The sequence below is a fragment of the Dunckerocampus dactyliophorus genome, chromosome 3 (assembly GCF_027744805.1).
Source record: "Dunckerocampus dactyliophorus isolate RoL2022-P2 chromosome 3, RoL_Ddac_1.1, whole genome shotgun sequence".
Classification (NCBI taxonomy): domain Eukaryota; kingdom Metazoa; phylum Chordata; class Actinopteri; order Syngnathiformes; family Syngnathidae; genus Dunckerocampus; species Dunckerocampus dactyliophorus.
This window is the reverse complement of record NC_072821.1, coordinates 29171210-29195307: the sequence shown is the minus strand read 5'-3', so window position 1 is coordinate 29195307 and position 24098 is coordinate 29171210. Positions and strand designations below refer to the sequence as shown.

The window sequence follows — 24098 nt, the reverse complement described above, 5'->3', positions numbered from 1 at the left end:
AGTGGCTATATTTTAATAATATAAAAACGATACATGGTACTTAGTTTGTAAAAAGTTGCTCAAGTTATGTGTTTAGAGTTAACATAGTTAATTACAGTATTCCCCATAGTAGTAGTTGGCTTGTGTGTGTTTACTTACCTGTTACATGTGGTGCTGTCATTTTTGTGTTGGCACCACGACTGAAGATAGTGTTCTGTCTAGTTAACACCCCTGCTCATTGTTCTATGTGACAAGCTCACTGTTGGTTCAGTTTTAGCATTTTTGCCCCGTTTGCCCGTGCAAGTAACCAGACTTTGGTGACTGCATTTGCACTCATTTAGCAAACGCCTGCATTTAACAAACACTTTCGTCACTTTGTCTCAGGTGATATAATATCGATAATAATACGGTGTTACCTCGCTCTATCGCAGATCACCTTTCGCAGAATTGCTGTTTTGCAAATTTTTTTAGTGCTTCTTTTTTTATTACTGCGTATGAACGCTGTTACAGGCCGAGCCTGGCCCTTTTAGAAGAATTGCATTGTGGGAAGTTGGGTGTCTATCTCTTCCCTATGTCCGTCTGCATAGACCATTATTTTCTGCGTCCTGATTGGCTGTATACCATTGTCAATCAATCTCCTTTATGCTGTCCTGCCATGTCTCCTGTGTCATCGCTAGCTTGCTTGCTTGCTAGCTTGCTAGCTTGTAAATGAATCTTCGGTTCGTCTGCAGAAATATGTTTTAACAAGGATACAAGAACACTCCAGTACAGCGGAACAGCGCCAGGATGACAAGGCACGATCACATGAGTGAAATCTGTGTGAGTGACTTAATAACTTCTAGTGTTGATCATTAAGGTTGATCATTAAAATTCAAACAAAGGTTGGAACTTTTTTGAGGGTTTTTTAACAAGAGAGAAATGTGACAAAATGTTATTGCCTGTCTGAGAATAGTGTATAAAGTGTATGATGAGGGGTTTTACAGCCGTAAAACATACAGTATATAATAAATGTAAAAAAATGAAGTTTTTGTAGATTTCACTTATTGGGAACCCATCCCCCACGATAAACGAGGGAACACTGTATATTGTACACACCAAATGCACTGAAAGCCCTCAAGTAATAATAGTATAAGACAGATAATCCAAAATATATTTACATTTTTTTTACTTCAATTCATCAAATCTATCGAAAAGTTTTATATTTATGTTGAGTGTATTGTAGCATTGATAAAATTATCTTTTTCTTATACCGTCCATTTTTTGCCCCCACCTTACTGCTTTGCGGACTGTCATGTGATCGCTCGTCTTCGGTAACATCTGGGGTTCACATCTGCACATGTGATGTCTGGGTCCATTTTTGAATTTGGACATTTGGAAACAATTGGGTAAAAAAAAACTGTGTTTGTGTGTGGGGGGTTGGGGTGGACGTGGGGGAGGCACTAGGCCAAGTATGGTATATATATACAGTATGCAGTCATGGAAAAAAATATGACACCACCCTTGTTTCTTCAGTTTCTTATTCATTTTCATTCCTGATACAAGTAAAGGTACCTATGTTTGGACAAATGTAACAATGACAACAAAAATATCTCATAAGAGAGTTATTGTACGGCCAAACAGTGCACCTCACCAACAAGTCAAGTGCCCAAACAAAGCATCCACGCCTTGATGGAATGGCTCGTGGTTTTTTTGGACCCCGGTCTGCGGGAGATTTGTGGGAACACAAGCCGGCCCGTGGGTCAAAAAAGGTTGGAGACCACTGATGTAAAGGTTACTAGTTAACACAGGTTACAGGGGGAAGTGTTTAAGCGAGACACATTACAGGAATTGAGGCAGGCCAGTGTGTGCAATGATGATTGCAACTGCTGATGAAGTTTACAATAAAGTTGAGGTGAGCAAGTATAAAGCGCTAACTGTCCACTCTTTGCAGTTAACTTTGTAACAGACTTGAATGAACCGTGCGTGGCTCTTCCATCTCCCCCCCATCCGCTCATCACCGTGCTCACCAACAAGTCTTCAATAAATGTAATAGATATTTAAATACTCATTTAGCCGTTTCCCTCCTCATTTATATGTATTTCATATTTTTTTCTGCATGTCAAACTAGAATTAATTCTCTATAAAATGTTTTTGTTAAGATTTTGGGGTGTTTGGATAATTTGGATTTACATTCACAGGAAGGTTGAGGTTTTCATACATTTGTTTTTTTTGTGTGTCACTTTTTGGCTTGAATTAATGACAAAAGGTTCCACTATCTAGTTTTTGTAATGTTGTCCAAATTGAATACATTTTTATGGGGTATTTATAGCTGCAAATCTAAGCGTGAAAAGGTCATGTTGGTGTGTAGCAGTACAATGACCCTCAGGACAGATGGATTCATGATGAAGGCATGTGTGACGACAAGAACACAAACTTCCTTCTACTGCTGCAGTGCAGCCAACTTGGACAACATTTGGAAGAGAAAGAAAGAACAAAATAAACAATGTTTTGGTATTGTTTTAGGTAATTGGAGTGGCGCTTCCTGAATGATATGAATGGGTTGAGTATCCATCGGAACATCTCTGTGTGGAGTATGTTCCATGCTTGTGTGGATTTTCTTTGTTTGTTGTTAATTATTAATTGTGTAGTGTAAATCGTCCCCGGGTGTGAATGATTGTTTGTATATATGCATCCTATGATTGGCTGGTGACCATTTCAGGGTGCGATGGACCCCCCCCTCAGTCGAAGTCAGCGAGGATAGGCTCTCGTTCATCCGAACGACCCTAATGAGGACAAGTGCTATAGGGGATGGATGGATGGATGGAAGTTAAAATTTTATCAGAAAAAATAAAAGAATCTTTTAAAAGCTTTCTTTTTCATGTCTTCTTCTTACGTATGAGACAGCTACGCGACCTGCTCCAGACGTTTTAGCCAGGTCACTGTGTCAGGATTAGGAAAGGCCAGGTCAATGTCGTCGGGTGGTCGGAGTATGCGGCACGCAAGCAGCGCATGTTGTGCTGTCAGGTCAGGCAACCTGCAGATGGGTGCAGCCTCCAGCGCTTCATGTTGTGGTTGAAGCGCCCTACACCAGTTTTCATCCAGTTTAAAGTGACCCAAGCCCTGCATGGGAGACCCTCTCCTGGTGGTGGCGTGGTGTTCGGGGCCACTGGGAATTGAGGTAGTGGGGTGATGTCCTGCCAGTGGCTTATCCAGGAGTTCAGGGTGTCGAAATTGGAGTCATTAGATTAAATTCATGACGTAAGAAGGGACGGGTTAGGGATGGCAGGTGATGATGGCCGAGCCTGAAGCTTTGGACAATATTGTGAAAGGGATGACGGGTGTCTGACAGGGCCTTGTTCACAAGTTTGGAGGTGTGGTGCTCTCGTTGAAGGGCTGCAGGCGGAGACAGCGCGAGATCGTCAGCATACCCATACAGAAGAGAGGATGTGGGAGGAAGGTCGCTGATGTATTTTAGAGTATAGAACTGCGTTGGAGCCAGAACTGATCCTTGAGGCACTTTGTTTCTGAGACGTGGAGGGCGGCTGGTCAGACCGTCGCTTGTTTTGAGGACAAAGCTTTGGTTCGACAGGATGTTGGCAATGAACCAGATGAGAATGCTGTCTAGGATGGTCCGTTAAAGTTTCAGGATGAGGCCCTGGTGCCATACAGTATCATAGGTGGCAGTCAGGTGGACCAGGATGGCTCCAGCTTTCTACTGTTTTATGGACATTGCTTCAATTTCATTTGGAAGTTTCACAATCAGGTGTAGAGTTCCCTAGCCACGGCGGAAGCCTGCTTGCTCACCGGGAACCTGGGGGTGAATGACACGTTCAAGCCAGGCAAGGAGGAATTTTTCTAGGAACTTGAGGGGGACGCAGACGAGTGGAATAGGACGGTAATTCTTGGAATTGTCTGTTGGTTTGTTTGGCTTGGGTAGGGCAATGATAGTTGCTTTGCACCACAATTTGGGTATGGACTGACGGAGGTAAATGGAGTAGAAATTGCAGATCCAATCCAAGAATTGAAAATATAACTCTGGTGAGATGTTGTCAGGCCCTTGGGTGTTTTCCTGCATGACGGATCCGGTATGTTGCCTATTGATAACTCTGATAGGATGTTGTCAGGCCCTTGGGTGTTTTCCTGCTTGACGGATCGGGTATGTTCTCTATTGATAACTCTGGTGGGATGTTGTCAGGCCCTTGGGTGTTTTCCTGATTGACGAATCGGGTATGTTCCCTTGAAGCTGCTATTGGTGAGGAGCTGCTTGGTGATTCAGTTAGCAATGACTTCACCAAGTGAAGCTTGTATGAAGTAAATGTAGTGTGACTCACATTCTTTGTCCCATGATGTGAACGATAAACTGATGCAGTCGGATATCCAGTTTGAGCAGGGAACAATTTTGATTCGCCGGAAGAAGCCTGCATCGATAATAGTCAGCCATAAATCTTTAGATTAATCGTTTGTGGAGACATGCACTGGGTATCGCAAGAGAAGCAATCAGTTGACAGTGTCTTAGAAACAATGCAAACGGATTGTCGCGCATGCTCTATAACTGAAGCCAAGGCCGAAGATGACAATGCTAACGTGCCAGCGAGCTAGCTGGGCCAGCGCTCACCGGCTTGCTACCAGCACAACGGCCGGCTAGCCGTCAATAACGTAATTAGCAACAACAACACATCATCAGTAGCGTAAAACTAGCCTGTCTCACAACGGTCCCACCAAATTTATTTTCCAAGCTAAAACAGCATTTTCATTGCACTCATGTGACAAATACTTCAATTTACTTATCTGTGCTTGGAAGAGATGTGTCATTATTTAAAGGGCATTGCACTATTCATTTATTGTGTATTATTGATTGGACTGAAGGTTAAGGCGTGTTTTTTCAGTGTTATATGTTATATAGATAGATAGATTGATGTTTACTGTCATTGCACACTGGATACAACTAAACTGGTGGCTCCACTTCCATTTCTAGCAACATTAAGACATGTTCAAACTTAAATGTACCAAATCCAAATTTAACAGGAATAAAAATATAGATATGATATGGACAGGTAGAAGCCCACATTATATTAAAATGAGGCAACATTTCTTATTTCACGCAAAACAATTCTGCCAATGAGGTAACTAAATATGCTTGGCTAGAATTCTTATAACTAGAATAATTTTCTTGTGACTTTTAAGAATATAAGGAGTCCTAAAATAAAAAACAGGTCTAAGTTTTAGCAAGTTGTTCTTAATCACATAGCTAGATTTAAGTAAATGTTCTTATTACAAGGTAAGAATTAAGCCAAATGCTCTTATAAGATTCATAAATTGATTGTAGTGAAAACATTTTAAACACATGATTAATTAAAATAAACATAAATTGAATATACGCAATCTTGGTACGCTCCAGGAAATTGGCATTGCAGCCTTCACGTTGGTCCCAAATCAGCAAATCTTAAAATATATTTCTGTGTGTGAGGCTGTTCTTAAATTGAGAAATTTAGATAACCAGTTTAATTTAGATAGCTTAATTTAAGACAAATATTCTTAATCTGTTGCTAAAGAATAATCAAGATGAAGTTTTTTGCTTGCTATCATAAGAATTGGCTAGATATCTATCCATCCATTTTCTATGGCGCTTATCCTCATTAAGGGGTATGCTGGAACCTATCCCAACTGATTTCGGGGTACACCCTGGACTGGTCGCCAGCCAATCGCCGTTTGCAGGTACCCGTAATGCATTCAGCAAAGTGGAAAACACTCGGAGCTTCTCTCCAATGTAGAATGGGCTGCCACACTTGTTGAAGGAGTTACCATCATTAACTTCTACAAGCCTCCATGGATAGAATCTGAGTAAAACCTCTCTGGCTGTTTTGGGTCATAGAGCAGCTGTAAATCAGAGGCTAAGGCCAGGCTTCCTGTGCAGTCCCGTCTGAGTTGGAGGAGGTAAATCTCCAGGTGGTACTGGGACAGTGATGCGGGGGTTGGGGATGGCAGGGGGCGGTAGCCGGGAGCCGTGAAGGGGGAGCTTGTAGAAGTTAATGATGGTAACTCCTTCAACAAGTGTGGCAGCCCATTCTATATTGGAGAGAAGCTAGAAGATTAAGATTAATCCAAACATATCTTCATAGCAAATGCTTTTGTGTGTATTTTTTCAGTGGCGAAAAAAAACATAAAAGAGAAGAGGGCTTATAAATTGTCCACACCATGGATATGATATAAGAAAAAAAATTATCAATTATGTTGTAATTTCTCCAATTTCTATCTATCTTAATAACGTTTTGGGAGTGGGGGGGGGTGTATATTGCTTACTGCCGTAAAATAGAACGACGGATGGCGTAGATTACACATGCCTAACATGTGACTGCCGACCGGATGTAGACATGCTCTGCACATGCGTTGAACCCAGTTGACCCGATTGCATTCCAGGTACGTATTGTGCAGTGACAGAGTTAGCTCCATGGTCCAGCATACGCTAACATGAATGACAACACAAAAGCAATATAGTTTTTAAGGCGAATGCCACAGCCACAGTGTGGAAATATTCCGTTTTAAACAGAATGAACACAGTGAGCCCATGAACACCGACGACCGACACGGGCAGATTTCTCAACTGGGAAAAAAAATACAGATGGAGGTGCTCGGGCAGTGGAGCCTTCGTCCCGACAGTCAACGCTTACTGAGATGTTTGGTCGGCCAATATACCCAAAACAGTGCAAAATATTGCATGCCCATAGAGTAGACAGTGTTGCTGGCTACTTTGCAAAAACATACATTATACATACAGGCAACTTCTGTGTCAAACAAATGTCTCACACACGTACACCGTATGCTATACTTGATTACCAACTAGTGGTTCAAATGTAAATGACACCGCTCATGATTAAAATTAATGAAAAAATAGTCTAAAAAATGTTGTGATACTGATACAGAGATAAAATCGTTTGTAGCACAATGATCGACCAGCAACATTTGTTATTGTGGCAGGCCTACATCCATCCATTCATCTTCTTCCGCTTACCCGAGGTTGGGTTGCTGGGGCAGCAGCCTAAGACGTGAAGCCCAGACTTCCCTCTTCCTGGCTGCTTCGTCCCGGCAGTGAGACATAGTCCCTCCAACATGTCCCGGGACTTCCCTGAGGCCTCATACCGGTCAGATGTGGCCCGGGGAAGCATCCTAACCAGATTCCCAAGCTACCTCAACTGGCTCCTCTCAATGCAGAGGAGCAGCAGCACTGTCTGTCTCTTTTCTCTACCTGAGGGCCGAGCCTCCCTACAGAGGAAACTAATTTTGGCCACTTGTACCAGCGATGTTGTCCTTTTAGTCGCTACCCAAAACCCATGACCATGAATTGAGAGCTTTGCCTTCAAACTGATGCAGTCTTTTATGTTTGATGTTTGATCTGATTTGATGTATTTTATGTTTGATTTAAAAAATAATTCATTATTGGTTTACACAAACTCTTTAAGCAGTTTTATACTTTGCATTTTGATTTCATGCTGCACCCAAAAGGAACCCAACCATCACCTTCACCCCGACATACGAACTGTGTTGATGGCATACCGTCACACTCCGAGCTCATATGGATGCTTGCATACACACGTACATACACACACACACAGACACACCCACGTTCATGCACGCACACACACACACACACACACACACTCACCCAGCAGTCAACATGTTGCTGTCAGCAGGGAATAAGTCATGGAATATGTTTCGAATGACATCAGCAGCCCTTCATGCCAAAAGGAGGAGGCTGCCTTCACATACTCAACGTATCACATCAAAAATGCAAATACATACAGTATGCAACTCCAGGAGACTATTTGTGTAGAAATTGCATGTGAATGCTGAATAAATGAATGCTGTGCGGAAAATGTGGAATTCCGAGAGAAGTGGTCATTTTGGGGGTGTGTAAAACAAAATGTCAAAAAAAGACAGTCCTTCCCCTTCATCTTACCCCTTCGCATACCCCTTAAAACCTCGAACCAAGGGGAAGAAGCGACTAAGAAATGGGACACCAAACACAAGAAAAACAAACACGCCTGACTGCCCTGCGATCCAAGCTGTACACTGTGTGCACAATTGTTAGGCAAGTCAGTATTTTGACCATATTCTCATTTTTAGGCATATTTTCCAACCCAAAGCTGAATAAACTTGAATGCCTATTGGGTTAAAGAATACCAGGTGATGTGCATGTGTGTACTGATGGAGGGTGCGGCCTTGGTAGATCAACACCCTTTATTAGGTGTGCACAATTATCAAGCGGCTTCTTTTCCTCTGGCAAAATGGGCCAGAAAAGAGATTTAACAGACTCTGAAAAGTCAAGAACTGTAAAACATCTTTCATAGGGATGCAGTACTCCGAAAATTGCAAAGATATTAGGACGTGACCACAGAACCATTGAATGTTTTGTTGCAAGTGCACAAAAGGGTCGCAAGAAACGTGTCGGGAGAAAAAGATGCAAATGAACTGCCAAATATTTGAGGAAAATCAAATGTGAAGCTCCCAGGAACCCATTATCCTCCAGTGCTGTCATATTCCAGAACTGTAATCTACCTGGAGCGTCCAGAAGTACGATACATGGTGTTTAGTGCTCAGAGACATGGCCGAGGTAAAAAAGGCTGAAACCCGACCACCACTGAACAAGACACACAAACTGAAAGGCTATGACTTGGCCAAGAAATAATAATACATTTTTCAAAACTTTAATGGACTGATGAGATGAGAGTGACTCTTGATGGACCAGAAGATGGGCCCGTGGCTGGATCAGCAATGGGAAGGGCGCTCCACTCCAACTCAGACACCAGTATGGTGGAAGTGGGGTACTGGTGAGAGCTGGAATTATTAAAAGATCAGCTTTTTGGGCCTTTTCAGATTGAAGATGGACTCAAACTCAATTCCCAAACCTACTGCCACTTTTTTCATACAGCGGTACAGGAAAAAGTGTGCAACTTTTAAGAAGACCATGGTTTTTATGCAGGACAACGCTCCATCTCATGCATACAAGTACTCCACTGTGTGGCTAGCTCGTAAAGGTCTTAAAAAGGTATTAAAAATAATGACAATACCTCCTTGCTCACCTGACCTAAACCCTATTGAGTACTTGTGGGGCCTTAGATAAGATTTACAGTGAAGAAAAAAGGTACACCTCTCTGAAGAGTGTCTGGGAGGCTTTGGTTGCTGCTGCAAAAAAAGTTCATGGTCAAATGATCAAGAAACTGGCAGACTCCGTGGATGGAAGGCTTTTCCATGTTTTTGAAAAGAAGGGTGACTGTCATTCTAACTTAAAAAAATGAAAATAAAGTAGTGAGATGGGAATATTTTTGTTTTTCTTTGAGTTGCCTAATAATTCCGCACACTAAAAGTTGCCTAATAATTGTGCACACAGAGAAATTCTCAACAAAACCCCAAACCTCCCTTTCACTTCCTTAAATATTCACTACTTTACATAGTCATTTTTCAGTGTTGTCCAATGAAAAGATATCATCAAATGTTTGCAGAAATGTGAGGGTTGGACTCAGGTAGTGTAGTGAGGTAGTTTATGTGGAACATCACACATCTTGGACATGAATTAGTAGTAGCGGTATTTAAACGTGTTCCATGTGGTTGGTGGTATATCCCCCATCATTTGACTTGCTGGGCTCTTGTGGGTGAAAGTAACAGTCCTGTTTGTTGTGTTGGATTCCACAAGGAAGTCAATTGCATTTAAAGACACAGTGTCATGCTTTGTTCAACCAAAGTGTTCAAGCCTCATGACATCAGCAGATGGTATTAGCAGCATCTGCTGAGCATTTCCTGGTAACGAAGCCACAATACGCTTCTCTCATGGCTATTCTTCTGTGCGACGCTGCCAGATACCTCCAGTGTGTCTTCAGTAAGGACAATCAATCATCTGTTTCCATGTGTTTTTCTTAAACCCTTAATAGCTGTAATACTTCACTTCTTGATGATTATCGGAGCACATTCAAAGTTTATACTGGTGTGACATCATTATATCTTCCACATTGAGCATGTGGCCAACCTGATACATGTTCAACGCAGGAAGTCATCGGTAATTGCTTTTTCCTACTTATTTTTGGACACACTGAACTATAATGTGCAATGTAATTGCCACTATTATTATATTACATAACATCTGGACACAGGGAAAACTGCATACTGCTTTACCGTTGGAATATATAAAAAAAAAAAAATCTGAATTGGACAAAAATTATTGCAATTTTACAAGATGAAAGTCGGCATTAGAAGGAAAAGTCGTAATTTCACAAGAAAAGAGTTTTTTTTTTAACAAGAATGATTCAGAATCAGTAAGCATGATGAGTAAATAAAATAAGTAAATCAAATCTAAAATTTTTTACAATGAAATTTGTAATTTTAGAAAATACTGCAATCTTACAAGGTTAATAAATAAAACAAACATTATTTCTTATTCATTTTCATATTATTATTATTATGTATATGTTATTTATATGTTAACAAAACATATTGATACCTCATTGATACATATTCATACCTTATTGATACCTATTGATAGATAATGATACATTATTGATACGTTATTGATGCATATTGATAGATAATGATACATTATACTGTATATTATACCTCAGTGATACAGATTGTTACCTTATTGATACATAATGATACATATTTCTGTCTAATTTATATATTGATACCTTATTGAGTTATATTGATACCTCACTGATACATATTGATACCCTAAAGAGTCATACTGATACCTCACTGATATTGTACATTTTGATACATACTGTTACATTATTGATACACATTGATACATATGAATACTTTAATCATACATATTGATACCGTATTGACATACATTGATACATATTGAGACATGAATTAGTTAATGTTACATACTGATTCCTTATTGATACATATTGATACCTTTGGCATGTGTGTGTTGAACAGGAACTGGTGTGCGTTTGTGGTAACAAAGACAGTGAGTTGTGTGGTTGAAGATGGTGTCGAGACATACGTGAAGCCAGACTACCATCCTTGTGCTTGGGGCAGCGCTCAGTGCAGTCGAGTGGTGGCGTAAGTACTGCACACACACACACACACACCTTGTATAAACATTTAAGAAATATTTGATGTTGTGCTCTGTCTGACTCACAAATGCTGCTGGAAAGTCCTGATAGACGATTGTGTCACTTCAGCAGTGTGGAATGCAAGAGCTGAGCTCCAGCTGGAAATCTGACATAAACAAAGCTGTGGAGATCTCCTCTATTCCACTTTTTGCCTCAAAACTAAACACAATTGGAGAATATTGACTGGCCTGTTTCCCACTGTGCATTTGAATAAAAACGACACACTGCAATACACAATGACAGCTTGGCCGTGAGCTTCCGTGCAAAGCGAAAGTTCATCGTTGAAAATGAAATAAAATAACAATTAATAAACATAAATAAATAAAAGGAAAATTAGATCGATTAAAGGGATTAAAGATAAATGAATGAATAAGAAAACATAAGTAAAAAAACTGACTTGTACAGTGATGGAGGTAAAAGAGAAGAATCACAAAAGTGTTTAAAACCTAAATATATTAAAAATTAAAATAGTTAAGTAAATTACTAAGGTAGGCATGGGCCGGTTACCGGTTTCAAGGTATACCGCAGTATGGAAAAGTCCCGGTTTCAAAAAGATATAAGAGAAAGCGGAAGTCCAGCGTGGCCACTACGTGGAAATAGTTTGTCACTTCCTGTGCAATTCCTCACAGTCAGAACTGGGCTTCGATGTGTTGAAACCACAGACATTAGCTTACTTGTTAGCACTGAGCGGTGCCGGTACGGCCGTGCTTTTGTCGGTTGACATATTACTCACGTTGAGGGTCACCAAATGTCGAGATGTGATTCAACAGGAGACAGGAGTGGAGGATATAGAATAATCCATTCACTCTCACCTGAACAACAAGCAACAACCACTTAACCACGTCTCAGTTGCTAACAACGCGGGCTCTGTAATTTCCGCTTTGAGGTAATCACAGACAGAATCACGGAATTGGCCAATAAAAACAGAATCTACTATTAAACGCGGAATCTTGCGGCTGTTGACATATTATGAATGAAATGCTGTAATTGTGAGGAGAAGGTACGTTTGTGTGGGGAAATATTTCCCCAGAGGACCGGTCATTCATAGCGGCAAGCCCTCACAAACACTCACCAGCCCCCTCCTGAACTCAGTCATCCGGCGAAAAACACTCTTACACCGAGCGTGAGCTCACGGACAGCAATGGCCAATGTAAGCTGCCCGGGTTAGCTTAGTTTAGCTCGTGCGGCTGTGTGTGTGCCACTCAGGCTGTATGAGTTGTGTTTTAGGTCATCTAACCCAGCATTTTAGGACTTTGTGCGTGAAACAAGGACAACAGCCACAGCTGCAAGAGGCACCCAGCTACCTATCTTACTTAGCAACAGTCAAAATACATTTTCAACACACACCACACTTCTGGTCTTCAAAATAAGAGCGGTGCGCATCCTGCCTAATAGTAGTAATAATATACCTTACAGGATAAAACGATTGCAATTGCATCTGCAACTAGATCTTCTTTAACCACGGATATGATTGTTTGTTGAGGATTTTTAGCAATGAAAATTAGAAAAATATTGGGCAAAATTGTCCAGTGATGTATTACATCAATAAATGTAAGGATTTTTGCATTTATTTAACAGTCATTTTATTCAGTGACTGAAGACAACACACAATCTATGGTGATAAAATAAGTGTAAAAAGAAAAAAAATTATTGAAAAAAATGAAAAAGGAAGAAGCTGAATTTAGGAAAAAAATAAAACAGAATTTGGGGAAAAAAATAAACAATCACATGACCCGGAAATGGAAGTTTGTGGAAAAATGTGACTTGCCACAATGAAATAATAACGTAACATTATGAGTTTTTTTTAAATTATTACTTAAGTTGTGACTTTCTTGAGCCACTTGATTGCATTTATTTGCATTTTGCTTTGTTTTTTTTGTTTTTTTTCTAAGAAAATATTTATTATATTGTGACGTGAGTTTCAGGATTAGCCACAGCAGGCAAGTGGGTTCACTCTGTGCATCTGTCTCAACACCCGGGAGTGTTGGTTCTTAACAGGAATGTCAGTCATCCAGTCCCTTTACTACGCGCTAGCGAGTTCCAGGTTATTGCTCCGCTTTTAATAACAAAAGTGACACTGATTTGAAATCTGAAATATTGTGATTGATTGTGAATATTATTTAATTGCAGTTTTTGCTAAAAGAGACAGAGTCCATTAGATTTTTATTGTTTTTTTTTTGTCATTTTAATTTATTTTATTTAAAAGCTTGACATTTCAATTAAAATGTTAAATACTCTTAAGAAATGAAAGTTTATTGATTCATATACGGTGTACTCGCATTAAAAATCTTAAAATAATGTTGACATTAACGTAATACAGTAGTACCTCGCATAACATAAACCTCCTTTTACATAAATTCCACTGAACATAAAGAATTTATGTAAAGTTTTTGCTTCGTATTACAGAAGAAATTCCATATAACATAAAGCGTCAAGTCAGTGCAAGTCTTTTTTTTTTTCAATCAACTTTATTAATGCCTCAAGTCGGTGCAAGTTCAGGGCACCGCCTCCGCTCTCATCTCATTGGCTGATTATCGGGTGCACCGCCTCCGCTCTCATCTCATTGGCTGAGTTATACAGCACGTACGTGAGTTTGTGTGAGAGACAGGCTTGTCCCTTCAAACTCCTTCCTCTTTGTAGTCCCCCTGAAACTAACTTAAACAATTAAGTTAAGTTACAAATTTAAATTTTGCACACAGCATTATCATGTAGTGCGTGTGCATTTGTCTGTGAGACCAGCTGAGTCTTAGACTCTCTGAGTCGCGTTTCGACTCAGGCTAGTCCTCCTTCCTGCCTCCACTTGCGCTCCTGATCAAGACATCTCGTGAACGGTAGGATTGTTTTTGTTTTTCAGTTTTATTCATTTACAGTAATCTTTATTATTATTATTTATTACCTTACTTTATATTGGAATGTTACTGTACTATGTTTATGCTAATGTTTTCTTATATTTTCCCAACATATTTGGTGGACTTTGAATATTTTGAAGGCCCAAAGGGGTGAGTTTGGGAAGATCTTGGAACGGATTAGGCTATTTACATGTATTTTACGCTTCGTATAACATAAAATCCCTATAACATAAAGGTTCTCGGAACGGATTATTTACGTTGTAGGGGCGTCTACTGTATTGTTTTCTGGCAATAATTTGTAGCAAAATTTGTTATCGTGACAGGCAGACACAACAAATAATATACCGTTCACTGACTATATACACAAGAAAGAATGTACTTTTCACTATGTACACTACAAAATAATGTATTGTTCATTATGTACTAGATATGTACTAGGGTATTTGTTTACAATAAATATCAAAGGACAACAGGACAGCCCTGACATAAACAGACAAATACAAGTAGACAAGACAAAAACAGTGAGCTGGCATTATTCAACTACAAGCTGGAACTATTCATGCTGACACCTCTAATGAAAAGCCAGCATTTCAAGAAATGCTGCAGACGTTTGACAGACAGTACAGTGTTGCCTGTGAGAAAAATACATGTCACAAACAACAATTCTGCAACTTTACAGAGTGAAAGATTACATATTAAAGGTAATATTGCATTATTATGATATACTAGTATTATTATAACAGTGGTTTATCTGGTCTCAGAAAATGTTGGCAATCATATTGTTGAGTGTCAGTTTGTGGGACAATAAACATTTAAAAATGCACCTGCTTTGTTTTGTGACACAGTTACGTAAACTTTGGCGTGTCCAGTCATATTTTGTCATTGTACTTTTCTTAAGATTAATGTTAAAATCTCATCTCATCTCATTCTCGTGGACCCATCGATTCAAGACCCTTATTATGTAAACAACAAAATAATGTCCTATTCACTATGTACATAGCAAATAATGTGTTCTATTCCAAAAAAAAACATGTTTTTGTCCAGGGCCGCACGGTGGTCTAGTGGTTAGCATGTTGGCCAACACAGTAACAGTCTGGAGATCGGGAAGACCTGGGTTTGATTGTCCCTTGGGCATTTCTGTGTGGAGTTTGCATCTTCTCCCCGTGCGTGTGTGGGTTTTCTCCAGGTACTCCGGTTTCCTCCCACATTCCAAAAACATGCAGGTGTAATTGGCGACTCTAAATAGTCCATAGGTATGAATGTGAGTGTGAATGGTTGTTTGTCTATATGTGCCCTGTGATTGGCTGCCGACCAGTCCAGGGTGTACCCTGACTGTCGCCCGAAGTCAGCTGGGATAGGCTCCAGCTTGCCCCCGCGACCCTAATGAGGAGAAGCGGTACAGAAAATGGATGGTTTTTGTCCCACAAGATGTAAGATAACATCCGTGATCATCCGGGAGGGAAAAGTCAGACCTGTGCTTTTTTGCATCAGTTGGCCATTTGCCCCACACACACACACACACACACACACACACACGCACACACACACACACACACACACACACACACACACACACAACCAAACACCTGTTCATGCTTTAATTGAATTGATCGATGACAAGCTTTTTGGAACCAATAGGAAGGTGGTGTCAGGTTTCATTGTTTATTTTTGCTTTGAAAGTGCTTAAAAATGAGCAATAACGTGTGACAAAATCATGGTGAACATTGATCCTACGTCCCAAATCGTCTTTTTGAAGTCTGAACTTTGGACGTGAGTTGAAAGCGGGCGCCTGTGTGGATGCGTCATCACGCTATGCCACCAATTATGCTGATGTCAAGGACTTGAGTTGAAGGCAAAATCTCCATTGACATAAATATTGGAGTAAACAGCTTCACAGCTGTCTATGCAGCGCAGATGATTAAATGTGCACCATGACACACTGAATTGAACGCTGTTTTCCTTTCATATAGATTTCACTTCCTGCCGTTAATAGCAGTACAAAGTACTTTAGCATGTGTCTTTCTCTCCTGTTATCTGTTTTCATGCTCTGGTATTTGTGAGTTGTCGCTGCCGCCTCCCAGACTGATGCAATCAAGGGTCAGTCTCTGTTTTCAGACGACCTGATTGGCTTAGAGCTGGTTTCAAACATACTTGTGGTGGACTGTGACATCTCTCAGCGCAGACAGAGTAAAAATAAGACACCAGAGAGTCACATGTTCAGGTCTTGGTGGTGTCTCACTGTAGTGAGATGGACAGAGGTCCTGAGGAGAATAAAAGAAATGCTCGAGTCTTGGAGAAGAAGTTGATGTAATGGTATAATGATGTCATTGGCTGATGAAACAACAAACATATCTGGCATCTCCAGGGTTTTTCTTGGCCAAGGAGGCGGCAGAAGTACAGCCCAACCTCGATTTTCAAGTTTTTTTGGGGTGGTTGCCTCGGTTTTTCATACATTCACATACACCCCCCTAATATAATGCAAGGGGAAATACTTGTGTGTAACGGTATTACTACTGCACAAAATAACTATTGGATAATTAATGGAAGCAGGAGCACCTAGTATAGGGGAGAAAAACATACAATATGGATAGAGAGATAGAACAGTACACCTATAGCTGGATTAATTGCAAGATTGATTGATTGCAAGCAATTGTGAGTAGAGTATTGTCCGTCGCTCCAGAGTATAAGTGGCATCAGTCAAAACTGTGTCATGGAGAGGAAAAAAAACATATAACATCATATTATATAACGTTCCGGGCCGCTCCGGGTACTCTGTTTTCCTCCCACATTCCAAAAACATGCATGTTAGGTTAATTGGCGACTCTAAATTGTCCATAGGTATGAATGGGAGAGTGAATGGTTGTTTGTCTATATGTGCCCTGCGATTGACTGGCGACCAGTCCAGACTGTACCCAGCCTCTTGCCCAAACTAAACTGGGAGAGGCTCCAGCGTCTCTAATGATAACCAGCATAGAAAACGGATGAATGGATATAACGTTCCATGTCCCAGATTTGGTTGTTGAAGACCAGGTCGGCCAGGGTCACCAAAACACATTGCACCGGATCCTGGTCGAGAAAGAACGAGATCGCAGGTACAAGCGGCTGAAATGAGTTCCCTATGTAGGGTGTGGACTCACCCTAAGAGATACGGTGAGGAGCATGGTCATCCGGGAGGGGCTCAGATGCCTCCTGGGCACCCTGGTGAGGTGTTCCGGGCATGCCCAGCCGGGAGAAGGCCCCAGGGAAGACCTAGGACACACTGGAGGGAGTCTGGAGTCGCTCAGAACAAGTCCAGGCTTGTACTGGCGAATGGTGGCTTTAGTGTTTTCAATTTGATGCTGTTCCTGTCAAAGTTTTGCACAATATATCGTAAAAAAAAGATAAATCAGATCGAAATAATGTAAGTATGTTACGTGTGTTGAAAATCTTTCCGGGTGACCACCTAGTGCGCTGCTAACGCTAGAGAGAGCAATGCTATTTAGATCCATTGTCATGCCTATGCCTGCCCGTAACTACTGTAGTAGCTCCTAGCCCAATTTTTAGCCAGCAGTTCAAAGCAAAATACACAGAGAGACAGCTCGCATCTAAAAAATACACTCATAAGTTGGGACACTCGTGTGCTACGGTACCACTGTATAAATGACAATTTAAAAAATACTTGCAACGCACCAGTAACTTCTCTCTTCTTTCCGCTGACGTACGTCGTGACAACTCGACTTACAGAGACACAAATAACTTTGGTCTTGTCAAGAGAGGCATCTGCCAGGGCTGTGAAGCTAAACCTACCATTCAAAATACGAGAGATCTATAACTGTTCGATTCGTATCATGATTCGTGGTTGCCGATACGATTCAAGGCCGATATTGGTTCATTTAGAACGATAGGATTCAGTAACTTTAAATCGATTCAGTAACTTTGGAGCCAAAAATTCAACTTGTGTGAAATAAATACCTGACAGTGCAAGCGAAGTTTCCTAAATTTCCGATTTTTTTTGTAAGGGAATCAGATATGAATTAATTATGGATACAAACAAACAAGTAAACAGCAATTAATGGCAAATGCATTCACATTTTATTTGAATAAAGTGCAACCAGCATTTGAGGGTGAATTAACAGACGATTAACCTTTTCTGCTCTCATTTTCAACATTCAATACATTTTCAATAAAAGTACAGTAAGTGCAGTAAGAGCTGACGTTACCTTGTGCTGCTGCTGTAGCGTGAACAAGAAATGCCTGGACGGTCAGCGTTCCCATGGCACATTAGTAGGTGGCTGGGTAGATTTGTCGTGTTGCCAGGTATTTTACTTGACTTTTACATAACCGACAAACAGCGAGCGACTTATTTAGAACATCTCCCTCTTTGCAAAGCCTGCCGTGCTTAAATCCAATGCTTTATCACTTAGTATCGATGCAATCGATTGATTATCTGTTAAACAATGGTAGACTGATATATGTTGTCCGGAATGGCAACGTGCTGAACACAGATCGATGTAGTTGGATCATAGGAATATAAATCGATACATCGGTGTAGCAGATGTATCATTACACCCCCCCACAAAATGCACTTCTTTTTTCCCATTTCTGCTCAATATTTGTTCCCGCTTCTGGCTTCAGATCAGCTGCCACACCGCTGCGTTTCCTCAAACGACGGTGTGGGCCGAGGGTAAAACAGGACGTGCGCACGTTAATCATGCGTTAATCATGCGTTAATCATGGCTAAGTGATCGAAAATACAAATAGTGTCTTCCCTCGTTTATCGTGGTTAATTGGTTTCAGGCCCGACAGCGATAATTGAATTTCTGCAAAGTAGGATTCCTTATTTATAAATGGAATATTTTTGTAGTAAGCGCATAGAAAATCTGTTAATACGGTTTTTAACGTTATTAAAGCCCTCCGGACATGAAGAATTATTGCGGCCACTAAGTGTTGCCACTCCCGCATTTTAACTTAAAGGCAGCACATGTTAAATTATATACTGTGTAAATATTGACATATATGTCGCACCAGAGTCGCAGGACCAGCCAAACTAGGAAAAAAAACTTATAGTCAGGAAAATAGGGTACTATAAAGAGGAGGCTTGCTGACGCTTTACTCCGACTGAGAGAATGTACTCTGAAGAACGATACGATTGGTCTTGTAGTGTGAGTACACCCTTATTGGAGCAGCCTGTGTTGTAATAATATGTAGTAATGTGTATAAAATATGCAGGGTGAAAAGAACTTTTGTTGAATTTGATTGATGGCTTGCATTTTCGTTATGTTTCTCATTTGTCCTGCAGCTATCGTACCTACATGAGGCCCAGGTACAAAGTAGCTTATAAAATGGTGACACAGATGGAGTGGAAGTGTTGCCAGGGTTACAGTGGAGATGATTGCAACAGTGGTCCAGTTGGTGGGACAGGAGCCACCAACAGGCCCCAGCCAGGACAGGGAGGAAGTGGTATCAGCACCGGACAAGGAGGCTTCAACACGGGCTTTGGACAAAATGGGGGACACAGTGGTAAGTCATTATAGTTTTATTACTAGTCAATAAGTCACCAAACTTTGTGGATATCTTCAAATAAACTTTTTGATTTTTAGAATTAAATTTAATTACATTTTTAATTACAGTTTTGTTTTTGTTTTGTTTTAACTGTAATTTTTATTTTATTTTATTTTGCGCATGTACCCTGGTTAAGCTTTACTCTGCACATGTAACAAAAAAACAACAAACTTAATTTAGAATTTTCTACTCTTGTTGATGTTGGTCCTTCATTACAATAAGTGTTGTTGCAGAAAAGCACCAAAAAAACAAGAAAAAGCAAAAACAGTTGCTGAAGTCAGCACAAGTGAGTTACGGTGATGTTGCGTGGCAATGGGCTGAGCCAAGTTTTACTTTACATTTTGTGGCTATACAGTATGAACAAAAATGGACAGATCAATACATATTTAATAGATTGTTTATGTAAAATGCAAAAAAATTGCCATCTCTTTGTGGCAGACTAGCACTTTAGCCGTTTGCAGGTCCCGCGTGATGTTCTAATACAGGCTGTGTGTAATTTTATTTTTGGAATAAGCCGCGGGACAATAAAAAATGAGCCATGGGTCAGAAATGGCCCCTAGGCTTTGGACTTTGGACACCCCTGTTCTAAGCACTAACTTTGCCTTTCTTTTCTAGGAAGAGCGGATACTGAAAAGATGAGACAGCTGGAAGACAAGATCCATACTTTGACCAAAAATATTGAGGACCTACAGTCCACCATGACCTCAATGAACGAGCACTTTAAGGGAGGGGTCAACAAACCTAGCATCAGCGGCAGTGGTGGTATCTCCTCCGGAGGAAGAAACCCTGCAGATGCGGCTCAGCCAGAGATTAAAGAGACAATCCACAGCATTCAGGCCAAACTGGATCAGCTGGACAATCGCACACAGGTGACGCTCACCTTCAAACTAGCGAGTAGTGAATGATACATCCTGGCTGGCTTGCATTTAAAGTGTTTATCGTTAGGGATAGCGATGAAGTCATACTGTACCTGGCAACACTCCCTTTTCCTGGGAATCTCCCGTATTTTGCCCTTCTTTCCGATCCCCACCTCCCATTTCAAAAGTTTCTCATCAATTCCCGTAATGTAACTTTATTCTAAAATAATAATGGGCAGTCAGGTCTTTACAGTCACGCGGGGTGGCGGAGGGGTGGGGCGGGGGGGGGCAGAATGTCCCTAATTTTTCCTAAAATGTTCCCTACTTTCCAATGCCATTAAAATAATAATGTTATTATATAATACTAGGGTATACTATTATGAATAACGACATTCATATTATTATGTAATAATATCATTTTGATATTTTGATGAGTTTGCCTGGATGGAAACAATCGTATTATTATATTATACTATAATATTAATAACAATATTAATAGTATTATTGTCATGCTCCGTAAGACAAGAATTGTCACTTTGTGCAATGCGCTCTTATTTTGGAATGTTGCACTTCCTGCTGGGGGTAAGATGCAGTCACTTTACCCCAGTGTAATTGTGTACAGATTGCAATTGCAATTAGGTGGGTTTATAAGCCCGGCGTCATCACAAGGACGGCGCTGGTTCATTGCCTCTGTTTTCGTCAGCTGCGCTGTCGCCTGAATGTTCTCCTTACCTGCTGCTACTGCCCAGGACTACCGTTTGTGTTTTGACAGAGCCTTTTCCTCTGTCTATGTTTGGTTGCGTGTATCCTGCACAACTGTTATTACCTGCACCTGCTTATGCACAATAAAAGGACTGTTAATTGCAAGCAGCATCTGTCTCTACACACCGGGGGTCAAGCATTTGACAGCTCCTCAAATCCTAACAATTATATAATAATATTGTAATGTTGATTGATTATGCTTGCATTAGATTCAGTCTAGTGCTTACAGTGATAGTAACGTTATATTATAGGTTAATATTATATTGATAGGACTATGAACATATTTATTGTTAATATAAAAATAAGAATAACAATCACAAATAACAAGAACTAATTTTCTTATCCAGTCTCCCCTCTTCTAATGTGGGTGCTGACTTCTAAGACAACTTTCAGGATTTTTATGGCATTTTGGTTTTCAGTCAGATGTCTTTTTCATGTTGTTTTTGTCCAGGCTCACGATAAAACCCTGGTCAGCATCAACAACCATCTGGTCAATGGAAAAGGGAATGATCTGGAAGGAGGTCTTCCTGGTGGAGGTTTGAGTGGAACTATCCTCAACTCGCTGAAGGAAGAGATCCTGAAGGAGCTTGAGAGAAGGGTTTCCCTGTCATGTTCGTCCTGTCAGGTATCAGTCGTGTGTACTCCTCGCATGCATGGCTTCATCAGAAGTAAAATGCATTCACTGTCCATTGTTCAGGCTGGTGTGGAGGACCTACACAGACAGCAACAGGAAGATCGTGAAAGAATCCGGGCGCTGGAGAAGCAGCTTAACGCCATGGATGTTCGTTATCGGCAGGCGGTTGATGGATTGCGACGGGAGGTGGCCACTTCAAAGGGATGCTGTGACGGCGTCAACAACCTCAGAAACCGCGTCACCGATACCGAGCGCAAAATCAGCTCGACGGCCGAGAACTTTGACGTCCTGCAGAACCGCCTGAACGACGCGCTCAAGGGAGGAAGTGGCAGTGGTCGTGAGGATGGAGGCTTCAGAGGGGGGGAAATCGGCGGCGGTAGAGGGGATGTCGTAGTAACGGAGGATCATGTCAACAGTTTGCTGAAGCATTTGGAACGGCGGGTCAATGACACCATGGAGCAGACGGAGCAAAGCTGCGCATACCTGGAAAATGATTTGAAGGACTACTTTCACAGAGAACTCGCTGACCTCCGAACTGTCTTCCTGGACCGTTTTGACGATCAGGCCTTCAGGATTGCAGACGTGGAGCTGGACGTGGGGCTGGTTAAACAGAGAGTGAACGAGCATGACAAGACAATGTCAGCGCTGGAAAACACCACCTCCCTCCTGAACAGGAAGCTGGAACAGTGTGATTGCAGAGGCACAGCGGGAGGAGGGGAATTCGGAAAAGGAGGAGGGAATACCGTCAATGGTGGAGGTCATCGTGGCACTGCTGGAGGTGACAGTGCTGGAGATCGCAGTGCTGGAGGTGGCAGTGCTGGAGGTGGCAAAGGAAGTGTGACTGTAGGAGGAGGAGGAGGATCATCTGGGATAGGAGGAGAAAGAGATAATTCCACAAAGAAATCACTGGAGTGGAGAGTGGTCGCCAACGAGGATCAGATTCGACATTTCAACACCAGACTCAAAGACTTGTCAGTGTCTGGGGACTCCCTTAATGACAAGGTAAATACTATTCTTAATGTGTGGAGATCCACTGTAATATGAATAACATGAAGGGCCCCCCAAGTCAGAACGTGTTTTTCCACCTTCCTTGTCCTTATGATGGCAGCGTTTACTGACATGGCGTGGCTCAGGTGTTAGCCCTCGGTTGCTCCTGAGTCATCAGTAGTTAATGTGACAAATGTGACAAAACTACGACGAGTATTATTGGCCATAAGTCGTTTTTTTCGTGTTTTTTCCGCCATTTAAAGACCCGTGTGCAGTTTGAAGTCTACACTTTTGACATGAGTTGAAAGGCAATGCATGCGTGCTTGTGTCCCCATGCTGTGCCACCTTACAGTCTTGTGTATGAATACGACATACTGACTCCCAAAATAGTTCAGCTGCTAATAGTTATGTAATTGTGGTGATTGGTGTCCATCCATCCATTGATCCATCTCCATCTTCTTCTGCTTATCCGAGGTCGGGCAGTTGCCAAAGTAGAGAAAGACAGACTTCCCTGTCCCCAGTTACCTTGCCCAGTTCCTCCTGGAGGATCCCAAGGCATTCCCAGACCAGATGAGAGACATAGATTGTCCCAGTAGTGGAGGCACGGCGTACCCGGAGTGCGAGCAGTTAGCTAGCAGACGCGATTATGAATGAAGGCACAAAAGTCATCGTTTCTAAGCCAAATGCCACAGTTCCAGTGTGGATGAAGCAAAGCCTTCTTCCCGACAGTCAATGGTTACTAAGGCGTTTGATCGACGGAGTAAATATTAACCGAAACATCTCAAAATGGTGCGCGTTCACAGTGTCGCATTCATACGGTTGAAAAGCCAACATTTAAAAAGCCAACAGTAGGAATTGCCTGGGAGATATCAGCAACACTGCATTTTAGCTCACTGTCTTGTATGTTTTGATCCACCTATTCCGTTGCTGTGTGTAGTTCTTTTGACGCCATGAGGAGGGTTGGTCTGTGACGTGATGACGTCCCGCGATTCGTGAGTGTAGGCGGCTTCTGTGCCTCAGGTACACGATGCCTGATTGCGATCTAGTGGCACAAATGTGACATGACAAAATTATCATTGAATAATAAATAATAAACCAAATGATAATATGGTTTTAAAAAAAAGTCGAAATTATCGATTACCGTCGATAGATTTTTGCACAATTGTCCACCGGCAAAATTTGTTATCGTGACAGGCCTAGTTCCATGTGTCCAAAAGGAGTAAGAAGAAGCAATCCTAGAAACCCCCCGCCCCCCCATCTGTTTTGCATCAGTTGCAATAGAGTGTTCCCTCGTTTATTGTCCCAAAATAGCCCGCAATAAATGAAGTCCGCGAAGTAGCCAACTTCATTTTTTTTATATGTTTTAAGGCTGTAACCACACACTTTATACACTTTTCTCAGA

General features: G+C 41.3%; 1 protein-coding gene across 1 annotated transcript in view; it reads left to right on the top strand.

The window, feature by feature from the left end:
* Positions 1-24098, top strand: part of LOC129178442 (EMILIN-1-like) — a 47270-nt gene that overhangs the window by 5449 nt on the left and 17723 nt on the right. Inside the window, exons 2-6 of the mRNA XM_054770693.1 lie at positions 10888-11013; positions 19194-19414; positions 20072-20325; positions 21527-21700; positions 21773-22711. Coding sequence (XP_054626668.1) covers positions 10888-11013; positions 19194-19414; positions 20072-20325; positions 21527-21700; positions 21773-22711 — 1714 coding nt within the window. The remainder of the gene's footprint in view (positions 1-10887; positions 11014-19193; positions 19415-20071; positions 20326-21526; positions 21701-21772; positions 22712-24098) is intronic.